The 25883-nt window shown below is 33.4% G+C and overlaps 1 protein-coding gene across 1 annotated transcript in view; it reads left to right on the top strand.

Moving 5' to 3' along the window:
* Positions 1–25883, top strand: part of SCN7A (sodium voltage-gated channel alpha subunit 7) — a gene marked incomplete at its 3' end in the record, with an annotated part of 87850 nt that overhangs the window by 51322 nt on the left and 10645 nt on the right. Inside the window, exons 11-19 of the mRNA XM_082841362.1 lie at positions 325–421; positions 1448–1686; positions 2763–2936; positions 4706–5062; positions 8394–8831; positions 11320–11425; positions 12967–13121; positions 15443–15616; positions 18869–18976. Of these exons, the coding sequence (XP_082697488.1) occupies positions 325–421; positions 1448–1686; positions 2763–2936; positions 4706–5062; positions 8394–8831; positions 11320–11425; positions 12967–13121; positions 15443–15616; positions 18869–18976 (1848 nt within the window). The remainder of the gene's footprint in view (positions 1–324; positions 422–1447; positions 1687–2762; positions 2937–4705; positions 5063–8393; positions 8832–11319; positions 11426–12966; positions 13122–15442; positions 15617–18868; positions 18977–25883) is intronic.

Genomic DNA, 25883 nt, shown 5'->3' with positions numbered 1-25883 from the left:
TCCACAATAATTCTAAACTGTACACTGAATTCTTTGTCAAATATGGGTAATACCACTATCATTCTCTGATTTTCTCCTTTTATAGTTGACCTCATAATATAAAATGATTTTGTTGAGTTGCAAGTAGTACACATTCATTTTCCAAATAATCCTAAGTCAGTTTAATAATATCTATAGTGTAAAGAGTGGCAAATTATGGAACACAGAAAGGCTTTTTGAAGAAAGAATCAGCATTTTAAAGAAGGTTATAAGCCGTCTTATAGTTATTGTCTTAGATATACAAAGGGGAGAAGCCAGTATCAGACTCATCAAATTTCTTTTTAGACCAAGACTACAGAAATAGAAATGAAGAAAAGATCATCAACTTCTATGATTACTTCTTTGGATATGTTGGATGATGCTACTATCAGACATAAAGAAGGTAAAGTAAAAAATATTTAGACACTATGGAAGGTACCATTCATATGATTCACTTTTTTAAAAAATTATTTATTTATTTATTTATTTTTTGGCTGTGTTGGTTCTTTGTTGCTGCCCGCGGGCTTTCTCTAGTTGCAGCGAGCGGGGGCTACTCTTCGTTGTGGTGCGTGAGCTTCTCATTGTGGTGGCTTCTCTTTGTTGTGGAGCATGGGCTCTAGGTGCACAGCCTTCAGTAGTTGTGGCACAGAGGCTCAGTAGTTGTGGCACATGGGCTTAGTTGCTCTGTGGCATGTGGGATCTTCCCAGACCAGGGCTCAAACCCGTGTCTCCTGCATTGGCAGGAGGATTCTTAACCACTGCGCCACCAGGGAAGTCCCCATATGATTCACTTTTAAGGAAATCCTCCAATTTCTTCAGAATTTTAGATGATAGTAACTAAAATTTAAGGAATAACATGAGACTATTAGGATAAACAATACTTTAAAATTTCATAAGCATAGTGTTTTAAACACTGGAAAAGGAACCAAAGAGTACCAAGGTATTTTCTTTGTTTAACACTGAAAACAACATGAAGTATTACCTTGTAACTACAAATACAGTTTGGTGTATATAACATTAACCTATTAAGGTCCTTTTTATACTTGTCTCTGCTTTTTAAATCTATATAACTAGTAATCATTATTATAGACAATATTGAAAGACGTTATTTTGTAAAGCATGTAAATCTAAAATTATAAATATACTCTCAGTTATATTCCATATTTGTTTTTCTTGAGAGGTACTCCTATGTTTTGATTCTAATATGTAATTTGTCTCATTTTCATTTGTCTAACTTGAAAGCATGAACAAAATAGAAGAAATTTACTTTGCTCAGATTTTTATTAATACAAAATATTTCTATTTGCTAATACAAAATCAGAAGTCTAGTTTCAAACCTCCCTTTGCATGCAAAAGTCAAAAATTTCTACTAGTTAGAGCTTAAATAAACAATTAGCTAATGCATAACTTTTCTATTCTTTCATTTCAGAACTTAGAAAATCCAGGAAGAGATGCCCATTTTGTTGGTATAGGTTTGCTAAAACTTTCTTGATCTGGAATTGTTCTCCTTGTTGGTTAAAGTTGAAAGAGTTTGTCCATATCATTATAATGGACCCATTTACCGATCTTTTCCTTACCATATGCATAATTCTAAATGTATATTTTTTGGCCTTAGAACACTACCCAATGAGTTTAGAAACCAACAATATTCTCAACATTGAAAACCAGGTAAGGTTCTCATTGTACATTATTTTCTTTTGCAATTTCAACTTTTCTTTAGTCATCATTATCCCTGCTATTTTATTTTATAACTCTAAAATGTTGCAAATGCATTATATGAGTATGAGATGAAGTACTGCGTTCATGCTTTCTCACCTCACCTCCCCCAGCCCTGCTTTGTAAATATTCTTATCATTGAATAGATTTATAGCTAGAGTCCGTTTAAATTTAATACTTCTAGCTAGCTGCATGGCAGTCAGGTTAAGTAGAAATTATTTATTTCCTCTTCTTTCTCAAATATCCCCTCTTTTGGTATGGTAGCCCCTAGATCAAGGTAGGGCAGAGGTAAAATAGCAGACACAAGTCCTTCACTGACACCTGAATTTTGAATTCTGTTACAACTGCACCTAATCTTAGACTGGAGCTTATCCTTTTGGCAAGGTATTTTTGAGATTCGCCCATCTTTTCTTTCCACATACAATACAAAAGACAAAGATTTCTATGAGTTTAAAAACAAGTCACATTCAAGCAAATATATATTGTTTAATTTCGTTTGCTTTTATTGTTGTTTAGTTTGCTTTTATTGTTGTTTAGTTACTTGATACTAATACAAACAGCCAACTGCTACCAATTTTGAACTATACATTTACTTGATACCAAAACAGTAATTTAGTTAGTTCTGCCAGTGTAGTTTTCAAAGGACAATTTCCATGGGTTTGCTTTTTTTCTGGATCATATATCCTTTTGAAAAATTTCTTTTACAGTTTTAAAAATTAAATATCTTAATATGTACTCTTTAGCCCAAAAGGAACTATTCAAAATGAAAAGATTTTCACTCTCAAATATTCTTTTGTTTTCTTCCAGGATGACTTTTATTAAAGTAATTGAAGATTACACGATGTTTGACATTAGATTGTCAAACAAAACCTATGAGCCTGTACTTGTAATACAGACTCTGAAACCAATCAGATCTTGACAGAGGAAATATGAAAAAGGTGGCAGTGAAAATTTACAGTTTCTGCATGTGAGGGTTCTGATAGAGCTACTGGAATCATATTCTCATCTCTATGTTTTGTTTTATTTAGGTGTTTACTGGAATTTTCACAGCAGAAATGATTTTTAAAATAATTGCCATGCATCCATATGGGTATTTCCAAGTAGGCTGGAACAATTATGATAGCCTAATTGTGTTCCATGGTTTAGTAGAACTTTATGTAACACATTGTCATGGACTGGCTGTTTTACGATCATTCAGGGTGGTAAGTAGAATCCAAGACCTAAATTTTATTTTATAAAAATTCATCTCAGTTTCCTCAGACGTGAAGTGGGAAGAATAGTAATACTTATCCTTTTGGTATACTGAAGGTAGTAAATGAACTAATTCATATGTAACAAGCTTAGAAAGTAACCCAGAAAAGAGTAAGTAGTCTCCAATGCTGTTGTTTGGCTCAGGCATTAAAGGAAATACGCCATATATACAGCAAATTTGAGATACAGTTTTAGAAAAAAGGGTCAGGAATACTGGGTCAGTTTTGAGAAGCAGGATAATAAAGAGTCCCAGAAGCTGAATGCCAGTGTGTAACTAAAGAATCAGGTGAGTATTTCTAAATGTAGGATAGAAAACTTTGTAAAAGAAGAACGGTCAGGCCAATAAAATGTTATTAGAAAATTATCAAGTCAGAATCACTATATGCCTGCAATGTAGGTGGTAGTAAAAGCATCAGAAAACTAGGCAAAGAAATAATGTTATTAGAATGATATTTATAGAAATGTTGGGCATTTGATAAATAATATATTGTCTCATTCTTGGTAACAAGTTGAAGGAATGTAGCAGATATCAAGAACAACTAAGTAGATTTGATCTTATCCAAATAATTCTTCAGAATCCTATCTTAAATCTTTATCCATAGGCTTGTCTAATGAGTAAGAGAAAAATATAAAAGCTGTATTTATCAAATTTATGGATGAAACAAGACTGGGAAATACAGACAATGTAATAAAAGGTAGTATCAAAATATCTGAAAGACTAGTAATGGACTGAATCTAAGATGATTACGTTTATTTATTTATTTTTTGGCTGTGTTGGGTCTTCGTTTCTGTGCGAGGGCTTTCTCTAGTTGCGGCAAGCAGGGACCACTCTTCATCACGGTGCATGGGCCTTTCTCTATAGCGGCCTCTCTAGTTGCGGAGCACAAGCTCCAGACGCGCAGGCTCAGTAGTTGTGGCTCACGGGCCTAATTGCTCCGCGGCATGTGGGATCTTCCCAGACCAGGGCTCGAACCCGTGTCCCCTGCATTGGCAAGCAGATTCTCAACCACTACGCCACCAGGGAAGCCCTAAGATGATTAAGTTTTACATGGATAAATGTTAAGTCCTACCCCTGAGTCCAGAAAGCCAACTATATACCAGAAAATGTTGAGGAAGGTATAGCACATATAAAAATAATATATGGATTTTAGATGACCCAAATATTAAGGTGATTTTGTGCCATATAAATAAAATTTTTTTAATCTGGTGAAAAGAAATGAAATATTCAGACTAAACCTAGCATGTTATGTTTGGTCTTCCATGTTATTTTTAAAGGTAAATACACAATAGAACTGTCAATGGAATTCAGTGGAAACTGAAGACTTTTCCAGCATCATCTATATGTCAAAATGTGGGAAAATATTCAATACACTGTGAAAAACAAAACAAAGAATGGATACTTGCTTTACCAGATATTAAAACATAAAACTAGAATAATTATAATAGTGTAATATTGAATGGGAATTGACAGATCAATAGAAGAAAATATACATGGATTTACAGTAATAAACTATAGAATATGTAAGATGTATTAAGAATTATACATAAACTGAATTTTCAGTGCTTAGTATTAATAATGCTCAAAACTGAATATTACATTAAAGACTACATATGTATATGTGTATAATGCTGATAAAAAATTTTAATGTACATCGTAATGAATAGTGACCAGATTTTTTGTTGTTTTTTTCTTATTCTGGGTTTTACATTGCTCTATCAGTTGCGAATTTTCAAATTGGGGAGATATTGGCCAACTTTCAAGATTTTGCTGCTGACTCTTGGTAACTCAGTGATGGCCCTGAAAGACTTGGTCCTGCTGTTGTTCACATTCATATTCTTTTCTGCTGTGCTTGGCCTGAAGCTGTTTGGTTCAAATTACAAAATATACGTCTGCAACATAGATGAAGACTGTCAACTTCCACGCTGGCACATGCATGATTTCCTCCACTCCTTCCTGAATGTATTCCGGATTCTCTGTGGAGAGTGGATAGAAACTTTATGGGATTGCTTTAAGGTAGCAGGCCAATTCAGTTGTATTCCTTTTTACATGATGGTGATTTTAGTTGGAAACTTATTGGTAAGTAATCCATGCTTTAAAATTTTCCTTGAAAAACTGATGTATTGTAGTCTGGCATTTTCACAATGTGGACTTATGGAAGCCAGTGGTCTATAACCGTGCTATCTGATATGGTGGCCTCTAGCCACATGTGGCCATTGATCAGTTAAAATATGAGTGGTCCACTTTGAGATGTGTCATAAGTGTAAAATACCCACTGAATTTGAAGTCTTACCTCCCAAAAAAGAATGTAAATGATTTCATTAATAATTTTTATATCGAATGTATTTTAATTATAGTATTTTGATACATTTAGTTGAATAAAATATATTAGTAAAATTAATTTCACCTGTTTTTGTTTACACTTTTAGTGTGCCTACTGGAAAATTGCATATGTGATATGCATCATATCTCCATTGGATAGCACTGGTTATAACCTGCTACTCAAAGTAGCTTTGGTTTTATGGGAGATAGTTATTAATGAAGACTCTCAGATCCCATCCCAGACCTGTGGAATCAGAATCTATATTTTAACAATATCCCCAAGTGATCTGTATGCACATTAAATTTTAAGAAGCACTTAAATGTAGCACTGGTTGTCAAATTTGACTGCACGTTGGAATTACCAGGGGAACTAATAAAAATAAACTAATGTCTTGGATTCATTCCCAGAGATTCTGATTTTATTGGTATGTGGACATAACCTGGTCATCACGATTTTTTTTAAATCCTCATTTGATTAAATTGTGCAGCAAAGTTGGAAAACCACTGATCTATAAAACTGTTATGCATTAACTAAGAGGAAGTACTTTCACTTTTAAATTTCCAGTAATTGGAGTGATATTACCTTTTACTTCTTCAAGAAAAAAATGGCTTATAAGACAAAATTCTTCTTACAGGAAAAAAAAAGAGATTCAGTATTTACGTTTTATTCCTAAGTCATAGAGGTCAAGCACATCTCCCAAAAGGTGGGGAAAAAAATCACAGGTTAGACTCCATTGTATCAGCACATTTCCTCATTGCTTCTGTTTACCCTGGGCATACTCCTGTCATATGCACACATTGACATTATGTTTAATTGTTCATGTACTTGTCTATCTTCCTTATTAAACTGTAGGCTCCATGAAGGAAGGGATCATGAGTCCTCCTATTAATCTTTTAGGAGACTAGGCTATTTTTAATTCAGAGCGCACTTAAACAAAGCAGTAGCATTTTACAGTGTTATAAAGTTCTTTCTTTAGATCACAGTTCCAGAGCATTTTGAACTTGATTTTCAGCCTTTTAACGCTCTTACTGTATGTATATATATATATATATATATATATATATATATATAGGGGGAAGTGTGTGTGTGTCTAAGATATAAGAAATCTTACATTGTAAGCTCTTAAATATACAGTTGCTGTAGCATAATTTTTCCTTCTCCAAATCCTGACACAAAAATCTATTCTTTCATTCATTCCATACTTAATTAATTTTTCAACAAATATTTTTTATCATGTACTTTGTGCCTAGCATTGTGCTGGTTGTCTATTTAAGAGAAAACATGGTTTCTACTCATATGAAGCTTATAGTCATGAAATTCTTACTAAACACCCTTTTCATTTTTCTCACTGTGGACAATACTTAACCAAACAAAGGAAAAAAAAACAACCAACTACCTTAAATTATACTTGGTCTTTCCCTTTGTCCTTTGAGAATGATAGAGATGCTAATAGTCTAGTTCCTACAAGGGCCATGGAGCCCCTGCCCAGATTATCTGTAAGTAAGCCTTAATATCAAAATGGGACACTAGTGGGAGAAAACCAAACTATTCTGGGGATATTGGCATTCAATTACTGTCTTTTCAGTTTTTTTTTTTCCATTGAGATTCTGTAATTGTAGGTTATAGAAAATATATGTTAGTTGTTCAGATGATCTTACCTGCAAGAAATTTCCAGTGCTGAGCCATCTTATACCCTCTGTTTTATTGCTACACCAAAACTATGGTTACGATTAAGATGATTTATTTGATGACTTTATTAACTGCAACAATATTTTGATTTTTCCATGAGTGAGTCTCATTTGAGCTTTCTCTATTCCTAAGTGTTAAAAAATATCTGGCTATTGAGAAGTAAAAGTAATTCATTAGAAATGAACACGATTTGGTGGGTACTTCATAATATTTTAGGTGTATATGTGCATGAGAAACAGTAATTATCAGAGTGCTTGAGAATTCACCTCTTCACATAGATCCAAAATTCTGAAAGATATTTTAACAAATGAATGCTGCAGATCTTCATATACTTAGCTATTTTATTTTATGTACACATAAATTTTCAGTATAAGTATTTTTAAAAGTAGATCTTAATATATGAAGAAATCAGAAATACAAGCAGGAAAATGTTATGTAAGTTATATACATATTATTACACATAATGTGTAACATTTGAACCTTTCCCTTTAAAACTAATAGGTAAAGCATAAAGTAAATTAAATCTTCAAAAACTCAAATATCTGAAGAGAGGAGAGAAAACTGCCAGAATAGACAAAATGCTCAAATTACTACTTTAAGTCTAAGAGAATAATCAATATAAATCTCCAACACTAGAATCTAAAATTATAATCTATACCCTACAACAACAAACAAAATAAAAATCTGATTCTCTGGAAAATGTACATGCCTTGATCTTATTTCTCAGTGATAGTAAAGGTCGAAATACACACTATCCTCGAATTCAAAATAACTTGCAAATATTAGGAATGATTCTTCCATCACTCATCTCTTTCTTATTTGACCAAATTTATTATCACAGAGAATCAATTAACCTACCCAATCCCTGTGCTTGCACGTCACAAGGAAAGTTAGATGTGGGCTTCAGAACCAGGGATAGCTCTCTCCCCATGAGATTCCTCATGGGTTTGCAGACCCATGAAGATGTCATTACACATCTTCCTGGGTTAGGGCTAAAGTGAAGTCAGCCACCTGGAGTAGCAAATCATTTTCTCACTTTGGGAGAGTTAGCCTGGCTTAGTGAGAAAAACAAACTTTGGAATAAGACAGACTTATGTTCAACCTGTGTGATCTTTGATACTTAGCATCTGTAAGTTTTGTGGTTTTCATCTGTAAAAGAGAAACAAATGATATTTCATAGAATATTGTGACCTTGAGATGAGTTCTGGCTATACAAACCACTAGCACAGCACCTGGCCCACTGTAGATGAGCAAAAACTGAATAGCCTAAATAGCATTGTAGTGTGTATGCTGTTTTCAAATCTCAGGTCTGCTTTTTTAAAAGATTATTTTGTTGTTGTTGTTTGAAAGGAAACAAAAAAATGAGATGCATTTAACCTCATTTACTTCCTCATTCAGATACTTTACCTGTTTCTGGCATTGGTCAGCTCATTTAGTTCATACAAGGCTGCAACAACTGAAGAGAATGATGAAGCAAAAAATCTCCAGCGTGCAATGGCGAGGATTAAAAAAGGAATAAATTATGTGCTTTCTAAAATATTATGCAAAAACCAAAATGTTCCAGAGGAAACAATGGACAATGTAAGTGATATATATGTTAAAGAGAATATTTCTGACCATACTCTCTCTGAATTGAGCAACACCCAAGATTTCCTCAAGGATAAGGAAAAAAGCAGTGGCACAGAGAAAAACACAATGACCGAAAATGGGAGTCAGTCACTTATCCCCAGTCCCAGTGTCTCAGAAACTGTACCGATTGCGTCAGAAGAATCTGATATAGAAAATCTGAACAATAAGGAGATTCAGAGCAAGTCAGGTGATGGAAGCAGCAAAGAAGTAAGTTGTTTTAATATCATGATTTCTTATTGTTGATTGATGGCATTGTTGATAAGGAAGTGAAGCAGTGCTGAAGTTCCTGAGTTAGATTACCCATTCAATCCTAGCTATAGCATTCCTTGCTCCTGATTTTCTGCTGCTGATCAAGTTTCTTAAACTTTCTAAGCTTCAGTTTCCTCGTCTGTAAATGAGTATAAACTTGTATCTATTTCTTAGAGGAGATAGAAAAGAAAGATTGAGAAAAATAGTTCAATAGTGCATAGAATAATGCCCATATATAGTAAGCACTTAGTAAACAATAGATAATATAATTATAATAGTCTGTCCATTAATAAGCAAGCAGCATGGGGTGATGAAAAGCATATTGAAGAAAACTACATTTTTAAAATCTATGTGTGTTATTGGAGAAATCACCAAACTCTCCTGGACTTTATCATATTTAAAATATAAGATGGGACTAGAAGAGTGCTAAGTTACTTTCTTGCTTGCTAAAATTTTAAGATTCTTGTCAGTTCATTTCTGCAACGTATTATAGCATATATAATTGAGCTGGACTAAAAGAACAAAGGAAAAAACCACCAGTTTGAATTGTGAACATTTTGCAACTTTATAAACACAGGGTGGTGGGGGAGAAGGGTCATATTCAAAGAAGGGCAGATACTGCTGTTCACTTAGCTTTTAAAATGTATACCCTACGGGATACAGTCTTACTGTCTTCATTTGCGAGCAGCATAATGTGTTAGTAGGAGCTATCATTTAATTCAAAGCTACATCTATAGAGATCACATCTGCACTGTGAGCCACTTGCATTGGACCTCACTAGAGAATCGTTTTAGTTCATTCACTGGCATGGGGAAGGGCAGAGAATATCTTTTTCCAGGTCCCCATAGTCTCTGACACCATCTTATCTCCCAGACCTCTTCTGGCTTGGCAGCCACTCTCTGCAATAACTTATCAAATTGGCCTTCTAAAAGGAATTAAGTTTCAATTATTCAAAGTCCTTCTAGTTTCTAGTGCAGGCATCTTTGTTTCCGAGAATCATTTTCACTCCTTGTCACACCCCATATTCTCAGGTTCATTTTCCTTTAATTAATACCATTATTAGAAAATGAAAAGTATTCTTCTCCAGCACACTTCTATATCTTCACTTAAATATTTATGAATATTTATAGAGTGCTAGCTGATTTTATTTAAATTATAACAATACTATAAGGCATGTACTACCATCCATTTCTCAGTAAAATTACTATTTATCATAGCACATCATGTGGAAATGGGAAACTTCTTGCCAATCTCATTAGAAAGTTGGAGATATGAAAATACATAGGAAAGATGGAAATTAATATAACTGTAAATGTTGAAGTTTCAGAAGTTGTCATTTAAGCTGCATAATTATTTGGTCTTGTTGATTGGTTAACTACTCAAAGAAGATTTATTCATTTATATATTTATAACACTTTCCAGATTATGTAGCCCAAGAGTGCTTAGGATGTTGATATACCAAAAGCCAAAGATGAAATATAAAATTACACGTGATCTGATAATTCAGAGATTCATACTCTCTTTGGTATTTAAACTTTCATATTTTATTACAAATATGTAACTATATAAATTTCATAAAAGCATAAAATTTAAATCAGATTTTGAAACTTGTTTTTTCATAATGTAGCAATATATATTGGCCATTAAATAATCTTTTACTAAAATGATTTATAACTTTGAATCTTAATTGATTTATTTATAAATTTAGAATAAAAGTACTCACACAGTTTTGGGAAAATGTCATCAAATAATTTATGTGCAAGGGTTTTCCAAACTCTAATAAAGCATTTAAATATAAAATGTATAATTTTCAATCATTGAATGCTCAAACATGATATAATATTAATTTATTTATTGTCTACTCCCAAATCAGTGCATTGCTATACCCTTATTTTATCAATAATAAAGAGAATACAAAGGGAAATGAAATAATTTTTCAAGAGATTTGCTTATTTAAGAGTAATATCCTGCTGTATATTTTATTTTTTTAATTGAGCACCATGATGTCTTACAATTGACCGTATATGGTTTAAAGCAAACAAAACTTCTAATTTTATTTCCTTGATGCTTACTGTGCAAAAGACAAAGAGGTAGAACAAAATATTTATAATTTTCTTTTTTGTATACTCTACCTAGATCTTTCCTTTCAGAAATTTGAGATAGCCTGCACATCTTTTAGGAGAACAGTGTTATAAACTATATGTTAATTTTAATCTAAAAATCATTTTATCTTAAGTTAATTTTTTAAATATTTTTTAAAAAATTCAATTCCCAGAGATATGTATGCATTTTAATATCAATTATGAAATTGGCCTGAAGTCTTTTATGCCTGACAGTAGTCTTTCTGTACATAATTTTTCTTTTTTCTGAAAATAAAATAAACTTTAACTACAGTGAGTAAATGAAAGTTTAATCACAACTTTCTTGGTGGGATTTTACTTTTCAGAAGGTAAAGCAATCTAGCTCATCTGAATGCAGTACGGTTGATATTTCTATCTCTGAAGAAGAAGAAATGGTCTATGAACGTGGAAAGCCAAAGCGTCTTAAAAACGGTAAGAAAAAAATTAATTCCTTTGAAAATTGTATTGAAATTAGACTAAATTTCTCTTAACCTAAATAATACTATTGAATATACTTTTAATTTTAAAGAGTTTATTAATTTGACTAAGGAATACACACACATGAACATGTTTGTGTGCATGCACATGTACACATGCCCATATGAATCCTGATAGAAACTTATAATAAATATCTAAGAAAAAGTCAGTATTTGGAAAAGAGAGGAAGGACCTACATCCTAGGGAGTCTAATGAAGTAGTTAAGAGTGTTGGTTCTGAAATCAGACAGCCTGAGTTCATATGCCAGCCCACCATTTACAAGCTTTTACTTACCCTCTCTCTGGCTCATTTCCCAACATGTAAAATGAGAATAATAATAAGACTTCATGGGATTATTAAAAAGATTAAATTAGTGTACGTGTGTATGTTTTTATAACTCGTGGAATGGGGTCAATATTTAAAATACTCATAGGAAAACAAATCACCTGATGGTCATGTATTTTTATATACCACATGAATATTAAGAAATGTATGGGGCTTCTGTCAGTTGACCGACTCACTAGATATGTAGCATGCAACCCTCAATGACTTATAATTCAAATTAGTTTCCTAACAAGATTAACAAATAACTGTAGGTTCTGAACATTTGAAATCACTGGAAATCATCAAAATGGTAATTGCTAAATGTTCAAATTCCTATATTCAAAAATAAGAATCCGCTCTTGGTAGCTTGAGTTATAGCACTTGTATCATACAAGACCAGGGAGGAAACATTTTCTATATTTTTCTGACCAAAGATGTATAAATTGACTCTAGGTAAAATTTTATAAAATTCTAAAATGTGTCTCTTTAAACTCCACCCACCTCCATTCTTCACTCTCTTACCTGTTAATCATACCCTTCTCAAGCCTCACGTTTTCCTTATGCTAACTCTCTTGACGAGAAGGTAGAATTCAACCTCACACACCAGTACCCTACCCACAAATTACTCCAAGCTTAGCTCCTTAAAGAGTCTCAATCAAAATTTCCATTCCCATGCCACCTAAGAGCTGGGATCAATTTAATTTACTTAACTGATATTATACCTCTTACCATGTCATAAATATTTGTATATTTAAATGGAAATGCTTGTTATGCTATGTGAATCTTCAGAGAATGACTTTTCAGGCATTATACAAAAATGTAGTAATCAGAAGATGGTGTGTGTGTGTCTTGTGTGTATGCATGTGTGTGTTTTGTAGGAGTGGGGGTGAGTTCTATTCTCAGACTCTGTCCAGCAGGGTAAGAGGATGTTCTAAGTCATCTCTTCCTTTCACAATTTCTTTCCTCCTACTGTTACCAAACTCACAAGCTAAGTTTTTTCTTTTTTTCCTCAGTGATTGCAGTGGTCACTACAATAGAGATAAAAATCAAATACTTATGTCAGAAACCACCTATATTAGACTCTGTAAATAAATACTTGCCAAAACATTTGGAATGTTTACTTTTTCATGAGTTTTCTAGATTTCTGTTCTTAATAGTTTCATTCTTGACAGGTTATGGACGAAGATCTTCATCTGCTCAAATCAGCAGAGACTACAGGAAAAGAAAAATTTGGCAGAACATAAGGAAAACTTGCTGCAAGATAGTAGAAAACAGTTGTTTTAAGTGTTTCATTGGCCTTGTCACTCTGCTCAGCACAGGTGCTCTGGTAAGTGAGAGTTCATATTTTTATGGAAAAAAAAATGCATCATGAGTCTACATTCATGAAGTCACCATGCCAAATCATTTTTCCGCAGAATACTTATTATAGCACAAAATTTCATATTCTAGGATTTTAGTTTTGGAAGACATACATTACAGTTTCTCAGAAAGTCTGTATATGCCTCATTCAATATTAAATAAATAATATAATTTCAAAATATATGAATGATAGCAGGAAAAAAGAATGTTAATAAATACCCAATTTTTCTTAATTTAATAAAGTTTAATAAAATGCACATATTGTGCTAGTACTTTGTTACCCGTTCCATTGGAAAGAGAAATATTGCATTTACTTTTTTGTAAAATTAATTAATTAATTTTTGGCTGCGTTGGGTCTTCATTGCTGCACGTGGGCTTTCTCTCTAGTTGCGGCGAGCAGGGGTTACCCTTCATTGTGGAGCGTGGGCTTCTCATTGTGGTGGCTTCTCTTTGTTGCGGGCTCTAGGCGCATGGGCTCAGGAGTTGTGTCTCGAGGGCTCTAGAGCACAGGCTCAGCAGTTGTGACGTGTGGGCTTAGTCGCTCCGCGGCAAGTGGGATCTTCCTGGACCAGGGCCCGAACCCGTGTCTCCTGCATTGGCAGGAGGATTCTTAACCACTGTGCCACCAGGGAAGTCCCTGCACATACTTTTAAGAACCTTTGAACTGCAAATATATTTACCCATTGACCCAAGAATCTTGATTCAGGGAAATTATTTTAAAATCTTCACACACATTAAATGCATTTACAAGGCTATGCACTGAAGAATTTTTTGTAATAGCAAAAGATTGAAAAACGAAAAGAAACCATATTAGGTGACTGTTTAAATATGCTATGGTACAGTCATCCAATGGGATACTGTGCAGTTACCTAGAAAATGCAAGAGCTGTCTGCATGCTGATATTGCAATTCCCCAAGATATGGTAATAAGTGAAAAAAAGAAAGAATAAAGTGTACAGCATGCTACATTTTATGTAAGAAAGGGAGAAAAATAGAACACATATTGATATTTGCTTGTGTTTGATTAAAGAAGATCAAAGAATGATACACAAGAAATAGTTAATCATGAGATGCACCAAACAGAGTCATGGTTGGGAACCAGACTTTGTACTGCAAATATTTTTAAAGTAAACTTTATACTGACATTTAGCACACATACTGAAAAGCAAGAAAATCTTAAATGTATAGCATAAAAGATTTTCACCAAGTGTATGTACCTATGTAACCATCACTTGGCTTGAGAAATAGAATGCTACCAGGGCTCCAGAACCATACTCTGACCCTAACAGTTACTTCTTCATTCCATGTGGATAGCCAGTATGTGGACTTCAACTGCCACAGATTGGTTTTGCCTATGTTTTAATTGAAATAGAGACTTCTGTATATCTTTTTATATTATTTCACATTATATACCTATTCAGTAAGTAAATACATGTAATGAATAAAGTCCTTTAAAATAACTTTGGATGATATTTATAATCTGCTTTTATAAACACTTCTACTCCATAATTCGTTCAATTGAGTCAGCAATTCTCTTATTTTATATTTACTTTTATTTAATAGGTTTTTAAGAGTCACACCATTATTTACCAAAGATTATTTTCATCCTTGTTTAATCTTTGACCTCAAATACACTTTGAAACAAGTCTGCCTGAGGTTATTGATATTTTATTGCCATTTTTACAGTGATAAAAAAATACTATGAAATTGCTTTGAATGACATTATCAGAATTTGCTTCCTTCACAGTAAAATTGAGGTTGATCTATTAAAACTAAGAAATTTTAGAAAAACATTATAAGTTTATTTCATATTCATGTGTTTCCAATGGTTGATCTGACAAACTCTGTGACTTTTTCATGTAATAGCAGCATGGATTTCTGAAAACACAGGTTTGGGGGGTTTTGTTTCTTTGTTTGTTTATCTCTGCTCCTTTAATCTCAATAGCATATATCTATGAGATGGCTATGTGGAATTAGAGACAAGAACCAGGTCAGATGTGACTAAAGATTCCACCTCTTAAGTTTGATTAATTGATTTGAGAGAGGCTTTTCAGATCACTAATTAGAACACAATTTGGAGGTTCTGGAATCAATGAATGATGTCTGCTACAGGGATGGGATCAGAAAACAGATGTGGATTGTGTGAATAAATCCAAACCAAGTGAACAAGCCCTTGAGACTACAACCTATGACAATGCTCACCATCTAGAGATGGGATTTCATTCCCCTCTGTGCCAAAAGAGCTTATAGAAATTACATGTACACTAATCCTAAAATTTTTTACCCACAGGCTTTTGAAGATATATATATTGATCAGAGGAAGACTATTAAAATCTTATTAGAATATGGTGACATGATCTTCACTTACATCTTTATTCTGGAAATGCTTCTAAAGTGGATGGCATACGGTTTTAAAGCCTATTTCACTAATGGCTGGTACCAACTAGACTTCATGGTTGTTATTGTACGTATTTTAAAGAAAAAATTGAAAGGCTATTTGATTTACTCTTCCTTCTTTACTCTGACTTACTCTTCCATTTACTTATGTCTTTCTTTTCCCTCTCTATATACATTTTCAGTCACCAACATCCCATATTTCTTCATATGTAATGCTTCACATCCATCCTTTTCTTTTCATTCTAAAATTTTAACAGTTCAGTACTTAACTCCTGATTCTTCTAATCATTGCCTATAAACCTGCTGCTAATTAGAATAGTCTTATTGCAGAATATCTTGAAAATATCAGCATTCTAAAATATTTAGATGGGTTCTACCTTTAAATCATACATTTAAAATTAGACTACTTATCATAACCTTCACCAGTACCACACTGATCCAAGCTACCAGAACTGCCCATTTGTATCACTGCAGTAGATTCCAAGCTGAGATCCTTGCTTCCACCACTGCATGCCTTTGTTCTACTCTCCACATAGCAACCACATATGTTGTACTGTTGTAAAATGAAACTCAGCTCAAGTCACTTTTCTTGAAATCCTCCAATAAACACCCCTCACTCATAGTAAAAGCTACAGTCTTTGCAATCAAAGGCCTACAAGTCTCTACATGATCCAGTCTTATGTCCTGGCTCTCTCCCTTTCCCCCATCCTGGTCTATATACTGCTCCACCAGCACCGGAATTCTTGAAGTTCAAAAACCGTGCCAAAATTACTTCTATCTTAGTGCCTTTGCACTTATTCTTCCTTCCACCTGAAATTTTTGCTGGCTCACCTCATTTATGTCTGCTGAAAAGAAAGTGTTGAAGTTAGGTCTTTCTGCATTACCATATTTAAAACTGCAACCACTACAATACTCCTTTGTGCTTTCTCTGCTTTCTTCATTTCCTATTAATATTATATGGGGTTGGCCAAAAAGTTACTTCGGTTTTAAGTAAAAATAAAAGACACATTTTTCATTTTCACCAAGAACTTTATTGAACAACATATTCACCCTTCTGTTCCACTACTTTCTACCGTTTTTCAGGCAACTTCATAATTCCATCTTCCCAAAACTTTTATCTTTTTGAGCAAAGAACTCTTCTAGGTGCCTTTTATAGTCTTCCAGGGAACTGAAATATTTTCCATTAAGAGAATTTTGTAAAGACCAAAATAAATGGAAATCCAAAGGTGCAGTGTCTGGTGAATATAGCGGATGAATCAGAACTTCCCAGCCAAACCATAATAGTTTTTGTCTGGTCATCAAAGAAACATGTGGTCTTGCATTAAACTCATGGAAGATTATGCGTTTTTTGTTGACTAATTCCGGATGCTTTTTGCTGAGTGCTGCTTTCAGTTGGTCTAATTGGGAGGAGTACTTGTTGGAATTAATCGTTTGGTTTCCCAGAAGGAGCTCATAATAGAGGACTCCCTTCCAATCCCACCATATACACAACATCACCTTCTTTGGATGAAGACTGGCCTTTGGTGTGGTTGGTGGTGGTTCATTTCACTTGCCCCACGATCTCCTCCATTCCACGTTATTGTACAGTAGCCACTTTTCATCGCCTGTCAGAATTTTTTTAAAAAAACAGAATGTCTTCATTACATTTAAGTAGAGAATCGCATGCAGAAATACGGTCAAGAAGGTTTTTTTCGCTTAACTTATGTGGAACCCAAACATCAAAGCGATGAACATAACCAAGCTGGTGCAAATGATTTTCAGTGTTTGATTTGGATATTTTGAGTATGCCAGCTATCTCCCACATGGTATAACGCTGATTGTTCTCAATTAATGTCTCAATTTGACACTATCAACTTCATCTGGTCTACCCAACCATGGAACATCATCCAGCGAGAAATCTCCAGCACGCAAAACACTTTTGACACATTTGACCAGTCACAGCACCTTCTTCAAAAACTGCTAAATCTTTTTTTGCATTTCAGTTGCGTTTTTACCTTTCTTGAAATAAGAAAGCATAATATGCTGAAAATGTTGCTTCTTTTTTTCCATCTTCAATATTAAAATGGTTACACAAAAATTCACCAATTTTGATAAGTTTTTAAAAAATGCACACAGATATGACAGCTGTCACAATACAATCTAACAAAATTGTTTCAAATGAAGTTAAAGACAACTAAGTGCTACTAGAGCCATCTTACAGAAAAAAACCAAACAAACCTTTTGGCCAGCCCAATATAATTTACTCACTGATTTTGCTTACTGAAAGATAAGCTCCATTAAGGCAAAATAGTTTCTCAGTTTGGTTCTCTCCTTATCCTATAAAATTGTTATCCTAGAACAATTCATGTCACATATTAGGTGCTCAATAATTTTTGTTGAATGCACAAATGTCTCCCTATTCTACAAACAATGATTGAAACTTCTCAGTCTTTAAATAATGACTTACAATATCTGAACTTTGTCTTCTAAATTAATTCTTGCAATTAACCTTCTACTTCAACCAAACCATACTACACCTGCAACCCACCTTCCTGTTTCCTGGTATTGTTCTTTTGAGTCCACATCCCTCCATGCTTATATAAATGATACCCTTACTTCAAAGTCCACTTCAAGATAATCTCTTTAGCATGGGGTAAAGGAGAGTAATTTTTTTCATTTATATTGCCTTGAAAATACAGAAAATATGAAGATACAACAAAAGTTAATCATAACTATACCACCTTGCTCAATCTCCGTTAATTTTTTAGAATTTGAATCATATTTATACATATATGTTTAGTTTAAAAAATCACCTTAGAATCTTGCTATATTTTTTGGTAATTAGTACTTGGACTTAACAGTATTCATTTCCTTCTTTATGCCTCTTCTCTGAAATCCTATTTTTTATATCATCTTAACCATCTTCATATTTAGATTCATATGTAACTATATTCCGAATTTTGTTTTAATGAATACATTGTGTACTATTACTATATTGCAAATAATCATGTAACTGATTCTTAATTTAATTTAAAAATAAAAAGTGGATATAAATATTAAGCCTTGACCATAAAGAATCTCAAATATACAAACTTTTATCTCGATAGCATATATTCCTATTACCAGAAAATAGTTTTATCTTTCTTTAAGTGATTTTAACACAGAATGATTTTCTTATATCTTTCTGTAGGTCATCATTAAGATATATTGAAATGTATATTAAAATATTTCATAAATTTCTTAGTAGGCTTTGACTGTATCTTTTCCATAATAAAAGTTTTTTACACATTGTTTTGATTAAAGTTAAAATTAAATTCTATTCACTTTTTGATATACCCAGGTGTTTTGTCTTAGCTTAATAGGCAAATCTCGGGAAGAACTAAAACCACTTATTTCCATTAAATTCCTTCGAGCACTCAGAGTTCTATCTCAATTTGAAAGAATGAAGGTAAGAGAAAAGTTTCTAATCTGTAGGTTTTTATTTAGGATTAATAAATCTCCATAAATTAACAATCATGTTGTCTTCACATTTGTATCTTTAACAATATTAATACAGAAGTCTTACATATTACTAATTAAAAATACAGAAGAAAAGTTTATTAGTTATGCTTATTAACATTTTAGGCCTTTATTGCTCATAAGATATGAAAACTAATAAAGATAAGCAAAAAATTAATAGTTGAGAGAGAAAAAAGTAATAACCCACTGATACATAGAAGTATTAATGAAATGATGTCCATGTTAAAAATATAACTGATAGGAAATGAAATGTTGATCAGTTAGCTAACTTTTTTAAATTATAAGGACATCATACACACTTATTAATTTACCAAATGAAATAACAGTTTGAGTTTTAAAATAAATTCACTTTTAAGTCACACGTCACAAATTATGAATTCTTGCCAGTCTTCTCTCTCTCACTCCCATGTTAAAACTTCTTCTGAACAATGTGAGGGAAACTAATAGGTTGCACCATATAAAATGGCCAATGTTCAATCTTTGGGCCTATAATGGAAGTCCCATATGACTCAACCTAGAAGAAAAAGCAGAGTCTATGACCACCACAATTAGTATAATTATATAGCTATACAATGATCAATTATATGCAGAAATGGGAGAGTAGTATTTTACCTTTTATTTTGTAATCATACATTTATATTTCCTTACATTTGTCATTTACATGGATTATTTAACATTAGCCTGCCTCTTTGACTAATACTATGGAATATCATATATCCAATGTAGGTGGAAACAATAAGAAACTTATTTATGTTTAAGCTGCATTGTTTTTATAGTTGATACATTGTATGTTACATTTAAACTGCCATTCATTAAGAAACTCAATACTTAAATTCCTTCCACTTGGTTAAAAAATAGATATTTATTTTTATTTCAAATTTTGAGTGATTATTATAAATCTAAACAGAAATATAAGTAATTTTAAAAATGTGTTTTACCTAAAACATACTTCCAAAATTTTAATAGTACCATCTTTATATGATTCAATATAATATGATTATGTGATACACAGTTGTGTATACATGTGTATATGTTTTAAGTATGTTAATTATATTTTAATATATATGCAAATGCATGATTGACAATATTTTTGTAATTAATATGAATCTGTGACTGGTCAACCTATTCTCCAAATACATTTGATGTGCTAATGTTGGGAAAGAAATATTTGATCATGTAGCAAATACAGAAAAATTCCAGTTATCGTACACCTAGAAAACAAAAATTTTGAATATTAATTGTAATTTACATTATGACTTACGAAACACTTTATTAACAACTTTATGGAAGTCCACAAGGTGGTGATATTCCCCATTGCTTTTAAACCAAAACAAGGAGGAAAATAAGCTGAAAAGGAGAAAATGATTGAAAAGATCTGTAAGATTCAGGAATGACAATACAGCCAAATTTCTAGCATAAATTCAGTTTAGTGATAAGATAATTTCATAGTATATTCTAGGGCTATAAACTACACATGGCCTATTAAAACATAAGGGCTGTGGGTAAGGGAAATGGAGAAATGTTGATCAAAGGGTCCAAACTTTCATTTATAAGATGAATAAGTTCTGGGGATCTAGTGTACAGTATGGTGACTACAGTTAGTAATACTGCATTGTATATTCGAAATTTTCTAAGAGAGTAGATCTTAAATGTTTCTCACCACATACCCGAAAAGATAATTATGTGAAGTGATGGATGTGTTAATTAGCTTGATTGTAGGAATCATTTCACAATTTATACATATATCAGGACATCACCTTGTACATCTTAAATTTACACAATTTTTGTAAATTATACCTAAGTAAAGCAAAACACATGTACAGATATACACTAACACACAAAAATTAGATAATGAATGTAACTAGACTACTTTCCCTTATTTTAAAAAACGTTCTGGCATAATATCAGCATTTCTTCATCCTAATAAATTTAGATACAAAGAGGAAAAAAAGTGTCAAAATCAGCAAGTTTTCTGCCCTTGATTCACAGAAAAGTAGGAAGCGATTTGCTAGGGAAGCTGCCTCTCAGAAATCAAGTGCTGTTACTATTTGATGCCATTCATTAATTAGAACGGCAATGAGACAGTAGCCATGGACAATTCGAGGTCAGGTAAATAATTATGTTTAGGTCAAGGTCAGATCCAGATCTTAATCTTCATCTCATCCTCTGGAAGTTCTGTAGCTGAATTAACTGAGTATATAAGGAAGCTAAGTGATTACAAAATTAATGTTTTATGTATTTAATAAGCTTCAGGTGCTCTTACTATTTAAATATTTGTTTCAACCATATCTATTGCTTTTATTCTTACATTTGTGTGTATTTTCTAATAGACATAGCATTTTTTTCATCAGAAGCATCAGTGGGCCTTTCAAAATATCTAAATGTCAACAAAGGATCTGTGACTTAGTTTTAGAAGTAAAACTAAATGTAATTAAAAGCATACTTAAAAATCAAAATATTAATTCAAGGACAGAAATCTAAGGAATATAAGAAAGAAAGTATAGGCAAAAGGCTCCGTATCCAGTAATGGCTGAGGGAAGGGAAGGTTAGAATGGTAGAAAAGAGAAGGTTCCCTCAGGGAAAAAAAGAGAGAGAGAAAGAAGTGAGGGTGGGGAAAAGGAGTCAAAGTATAAATGATAAAGGAAAGATAAAGAGGTAGCAAAGATTGAAAATATTTTATTGGGTATAGCCACTGGTTTACATTCACCATAACAGCTTTAGTGGACTGATAATAAAATTCTGAATGTATCAATAATATTTAAAGAATGAAGGAACTGAGGAAATGGAGACAGTGATCATAGATTATTGTTATATTTAAGTTTAGGTGGTAGATTCATTTCCCAAATGTCCCACTCTGGAGTAGGTCACTAGAGACAGTGGTTCAGAGAGGAGATCTATGATTTTGAGAGGCACAGCTGCACATTCAGTGTTTCTTGACACAATCGCTTGCCTTGGCTTCAAGAATCTACAATCTCTACAATCTCTTGGTCTTCCTCTTATTTTCCCTCCACTTCTTCACCATCTCCTTTATAGGCTAATCCTCCCTGAAGTTAGAATCCCCAAGATTAGATCCAGGCTTATTTCACTCTCATTTTATATGCTTTCTAAATAATCTCATACATATACACAGGTTCATTTGTCTTGCCCATTTCTGGCACAATAGAGAAAATGGAAAAACGAGTTAAATAAGTGAAATAATTATGTATTCTAGTATTTATACCAATCAGCCCTGTTGTCTTTTAATATTTTTAGTACAAAAATTTTGAGAATATCTGGATTTTTAATATATATTTTTTAACATCTTTATTGGAGTATAATTGCTTTACAATGGTGTGTTAGTTTCTGCTTTATAACAAAGTGAATCAGCTCTATGCATAAATATACCCCCATATCTCCTCCCTCTTCAACCTCCCTCCCACCCTCTCTATCCCACCCCTCTAGGTGGTCACAAAGCACCGAGCTGACCTCCCTGTGCTCTGCGGCTGCTTCCCATTAGCTATCTATTTTACATTTGGTAGTGTATATATGTCCATGCCACTGTCTCACTTTGTCCCATCTTACCCTTACCCCTCCCCGTGTCCTCAAGTCCGTTCTCTATGTCTATGTTTTTATTCCTGTCCTGCCCCTAGGTTCATCAGAACCTTTTTTTTTTTTTTAGATTCCATATATATGTGTTAGTGTACGGTATTTGTTTTTCTCTTTCTGACTTACATCACTCTGTATGACAGACTCTAGGTCCATCCAGCACACTACAAATAACGCAGTTTCGTTTCTTTTTATGACTGAGTAATATTCCATTGTATATATGTGCCACATCTTCTATATCCATTCATCTGTCGATGGACACTTCAGTTGCTTCCATGTCCTGGCTATTGTAAATAGTGCTGCAATGAACATTGTAGTACATGACTCTTTTTTGAATTGTGGTTTTCTCAGGGTATATGCCCAGTAGTGGGATAGCTGGGTCCTATGGTAGTTCTATTTTTAGTTTTTTAAGGAACCTCCATACTGTCCTCCATAGTGGCTGTATCAATTTACATTCCCACCAACAATGCAAGATGTTGCCCTTTTCTCCACACCCTCTCCAGCCTTTATTGTTTGTAGATTTTTGATGATGGCCATTCTGATTGGTGTGAGGTGATACCTCATTGTAGTCTTGATTTGCATTTCTCTCATGATTAGTGATGTTGAGCATCCTTTCATGTGTTTGTTGGCAATTTGTGTACCTTCTTTGTGAAATGTCTATTTAGATCTTCTGCCCATTTTTGGATTGGGTTGTTTGTTTTTTTGATATTGAGCTGCATGAGCTGCTTGTATATTTTGGAGATTAATCCCTTGTCAGTTGCTTCACTTGCAAATATTTTCTCCCATTCTGAGGGTTGCCTTTTGTCTTGTTTATGGTTTCCTTTGCTGTGCAAAAACCTTTGTTTCATTAGGTCCCATTTGTTTATTTTTGTTTTTATTTCCGTTTCTCTAGGAGGTGGGTCAAAAAGGATCTTGCTGTGATTTATTTCATAGAGTGTTCTGCCTATGTTTTCCTCTAAGAGTTTTAGTATCCAGCCTTACATTTAGGTCTTTAATCCATTTTGAGTTTATTTTTGTTTATGGTGTTAGGGACTGTTCTAATTTCATTATTTTACATGTAGCTATCCAGTTTTCTCAGCACCACTTATTGAAGAGGCTGTCTTTTCTCCATTGTATATTCTTGACTCCTTTATCAAAGATAAGGTGACCCTATGTGCATGGGATTATCTCTGGGCTTTCTACCCTGTCCCATTGATCTATTTTTCTGGTTTTGAGCCAGTACAATATTGTCTTGATTACAGTAACTTTGTAGTATAGTCTGAAGTCCGGGAGCCTGATTCCTCCAGCTCTATTTTTCTTTCTGAAGATTGCTTTGGCTGTTCGGAGTCTTTTCTGTTTCCATACAAATTGTGAAGTTTTTTGTTCTCATTCTGTGAAAAATGCCAATGGTAGTTTGATAGTGTTTGCAGTGAATCTGTAGATTGCTTTGGGTAGTGGAGTCATTTTCACAATCTTGATTCTTCCAATCCAACAACATAGTGTATCTCTCCATCTGTTTGTACCATCTTTAATTTCTTTCATTGGCATCTATAGTTTTCTGCATACAGGTCTTTTGTCTCCTTAGGTAGGTTTATTCCTAGGTATTTTATCTTTTTGTTGCAATGGTAAGTGGGAGTGTTTCTGTAATTTCTCTTTCAGATTTTTCATCATTAGTGTATAGGAATGAAAGAGATTTCTGTGCATTAATTTGGTATCCTGCTACTTTACCAAATTCATTGATTAGCTCTAGAAGTTTTCTGGTAGCATCTTTCTCTATGTATAGTATCATGTCATCTGCAAACAGTGACAGTTTTGCTTCTTCTTTTCCGATTTGGATTCCTTTTACTTCTTTTTCTTCTGTGATTGGTGTGGCTAAACCTTCCAAAACATTGAATAATAATGGTGAGAGTGGGCAACATTGTCTTGTTCCTGAACTTAGAAGAAATGCTTCCAGTTTTTCACCTTTGTGAACAATGTTTGCTGTGGGTTGGTCATATAATGGCCTTTATTATGTTGAGGTAAGTTCCCTCTATGTCTACTTTCTGGAGGATTTTCATCATAAATGGGTGTTGAATTTTGTCGAAAATTTTTTCTGCATCCATTGAGATTATCATATTGTTTTTCTCCTTCAGTTTGTTAATGTCGTGTGTCACATTGATTGATTTGTGTATATTGAAGAATCCTTGCATTCCTGGGATAAACCCCACTTGATCATGGTGTATGATCCCTTTAATGTGCTGTTGGATTCTGTTTGCTAGTGTTTTGTTGAGGAGTTTTTCATCTATGTTCATCAGTGATACTGGCCTGTAGGTTTTTTGTGTGTGTGTGACTCCTTTGTCTGGTGTTGGTATCAGGGTGATGGTGGCCTCATAGAATGAGTTTGGGAGTGTTCCTCCCTCTGCTATATTTTGGAAAAGTTTGAGAAGGATAGCTGTTAGCTCTTCTCTAAATGTTTGATAGAATTTGCCTGTGAAACTGTCTGGTCCTGGGCTTGGTTATTGGAAGATTTTTAAACACAGTTTCAATTTCAGTGCTTGTGATTGGTCTGTTCATATTTTCTATTTCTTCCTGGTTGAGTCTTGGAAGGTTGTGCTTTTCTAAGAATTCATCCATTTCTTCCAGGTTGTTCATTTTATTGACATATAGTTGCTTGTAGTAATCTCTTATGATCATTTGTATTTCTGTTGTTACTTGTCCTTTTTCATTTCTAATTCTGCTGATTTGAGTCTTTTCCCTTTTTTCTTGATGAGTCTGGCTAATGGTTTATCAATTTTGTTTATCTTCTCAAAGAACCAGGTTTAAGTTTTATTGATCTTTGCCATTGTGTCCTTCATTTCTTTTTCATTTATTTCTGCTGATTTTTATGATTTCTTTCCTTCTGCTAACTTTGGGGGTTTTTTATTCTTCTTTCTCTAATTGCTTTAGTTGTAAGGTTAAGTTGCTTATTTGAGATTTTTCTTGTTTCTTGAAGTAGGATTATATTGCTATAAACTTCCCTCTTAGAACTGCTTTGGCTGCATCGCATAGGTTTTGGGCTGTTGTGTTTTCATTGTCATTTGTTTATAGGTATTTTTTGATTTCCTCTTGATTTCTTCACTGATCTCTTGGTTATTTAGTACTCTATTGTTTAGCCTCCATGTGTCTGTATTTTTTTTCCTGTAATTGATATCTAGTCTCATAGCATTGTGGTTGGAAAAGATACTTGACACGATTTCAATTTTCTTAAATTTACCAAGGCTTGACTTGTGACCCAAGATATGATCTATCCTGGA

Source organism: Leucopleurus acutus (assembly GCF_964270905.1).
Source record: "Leucopleurus acutus genome assembly, chromosome: 6".
In the NCBI taxonomy this organism is placed as follows: domain Eukaryota; kingdom Metazoa; phylum Chordata; class Mammalia; order Artiodactyla; family Delphinidae; genus Leucopleurus; species Leucopleurus acutus.
Note: the sequence above shows the minus strand (reverse complement) of the source record. Positions and strands in the feature narration are given on the sequence as shown.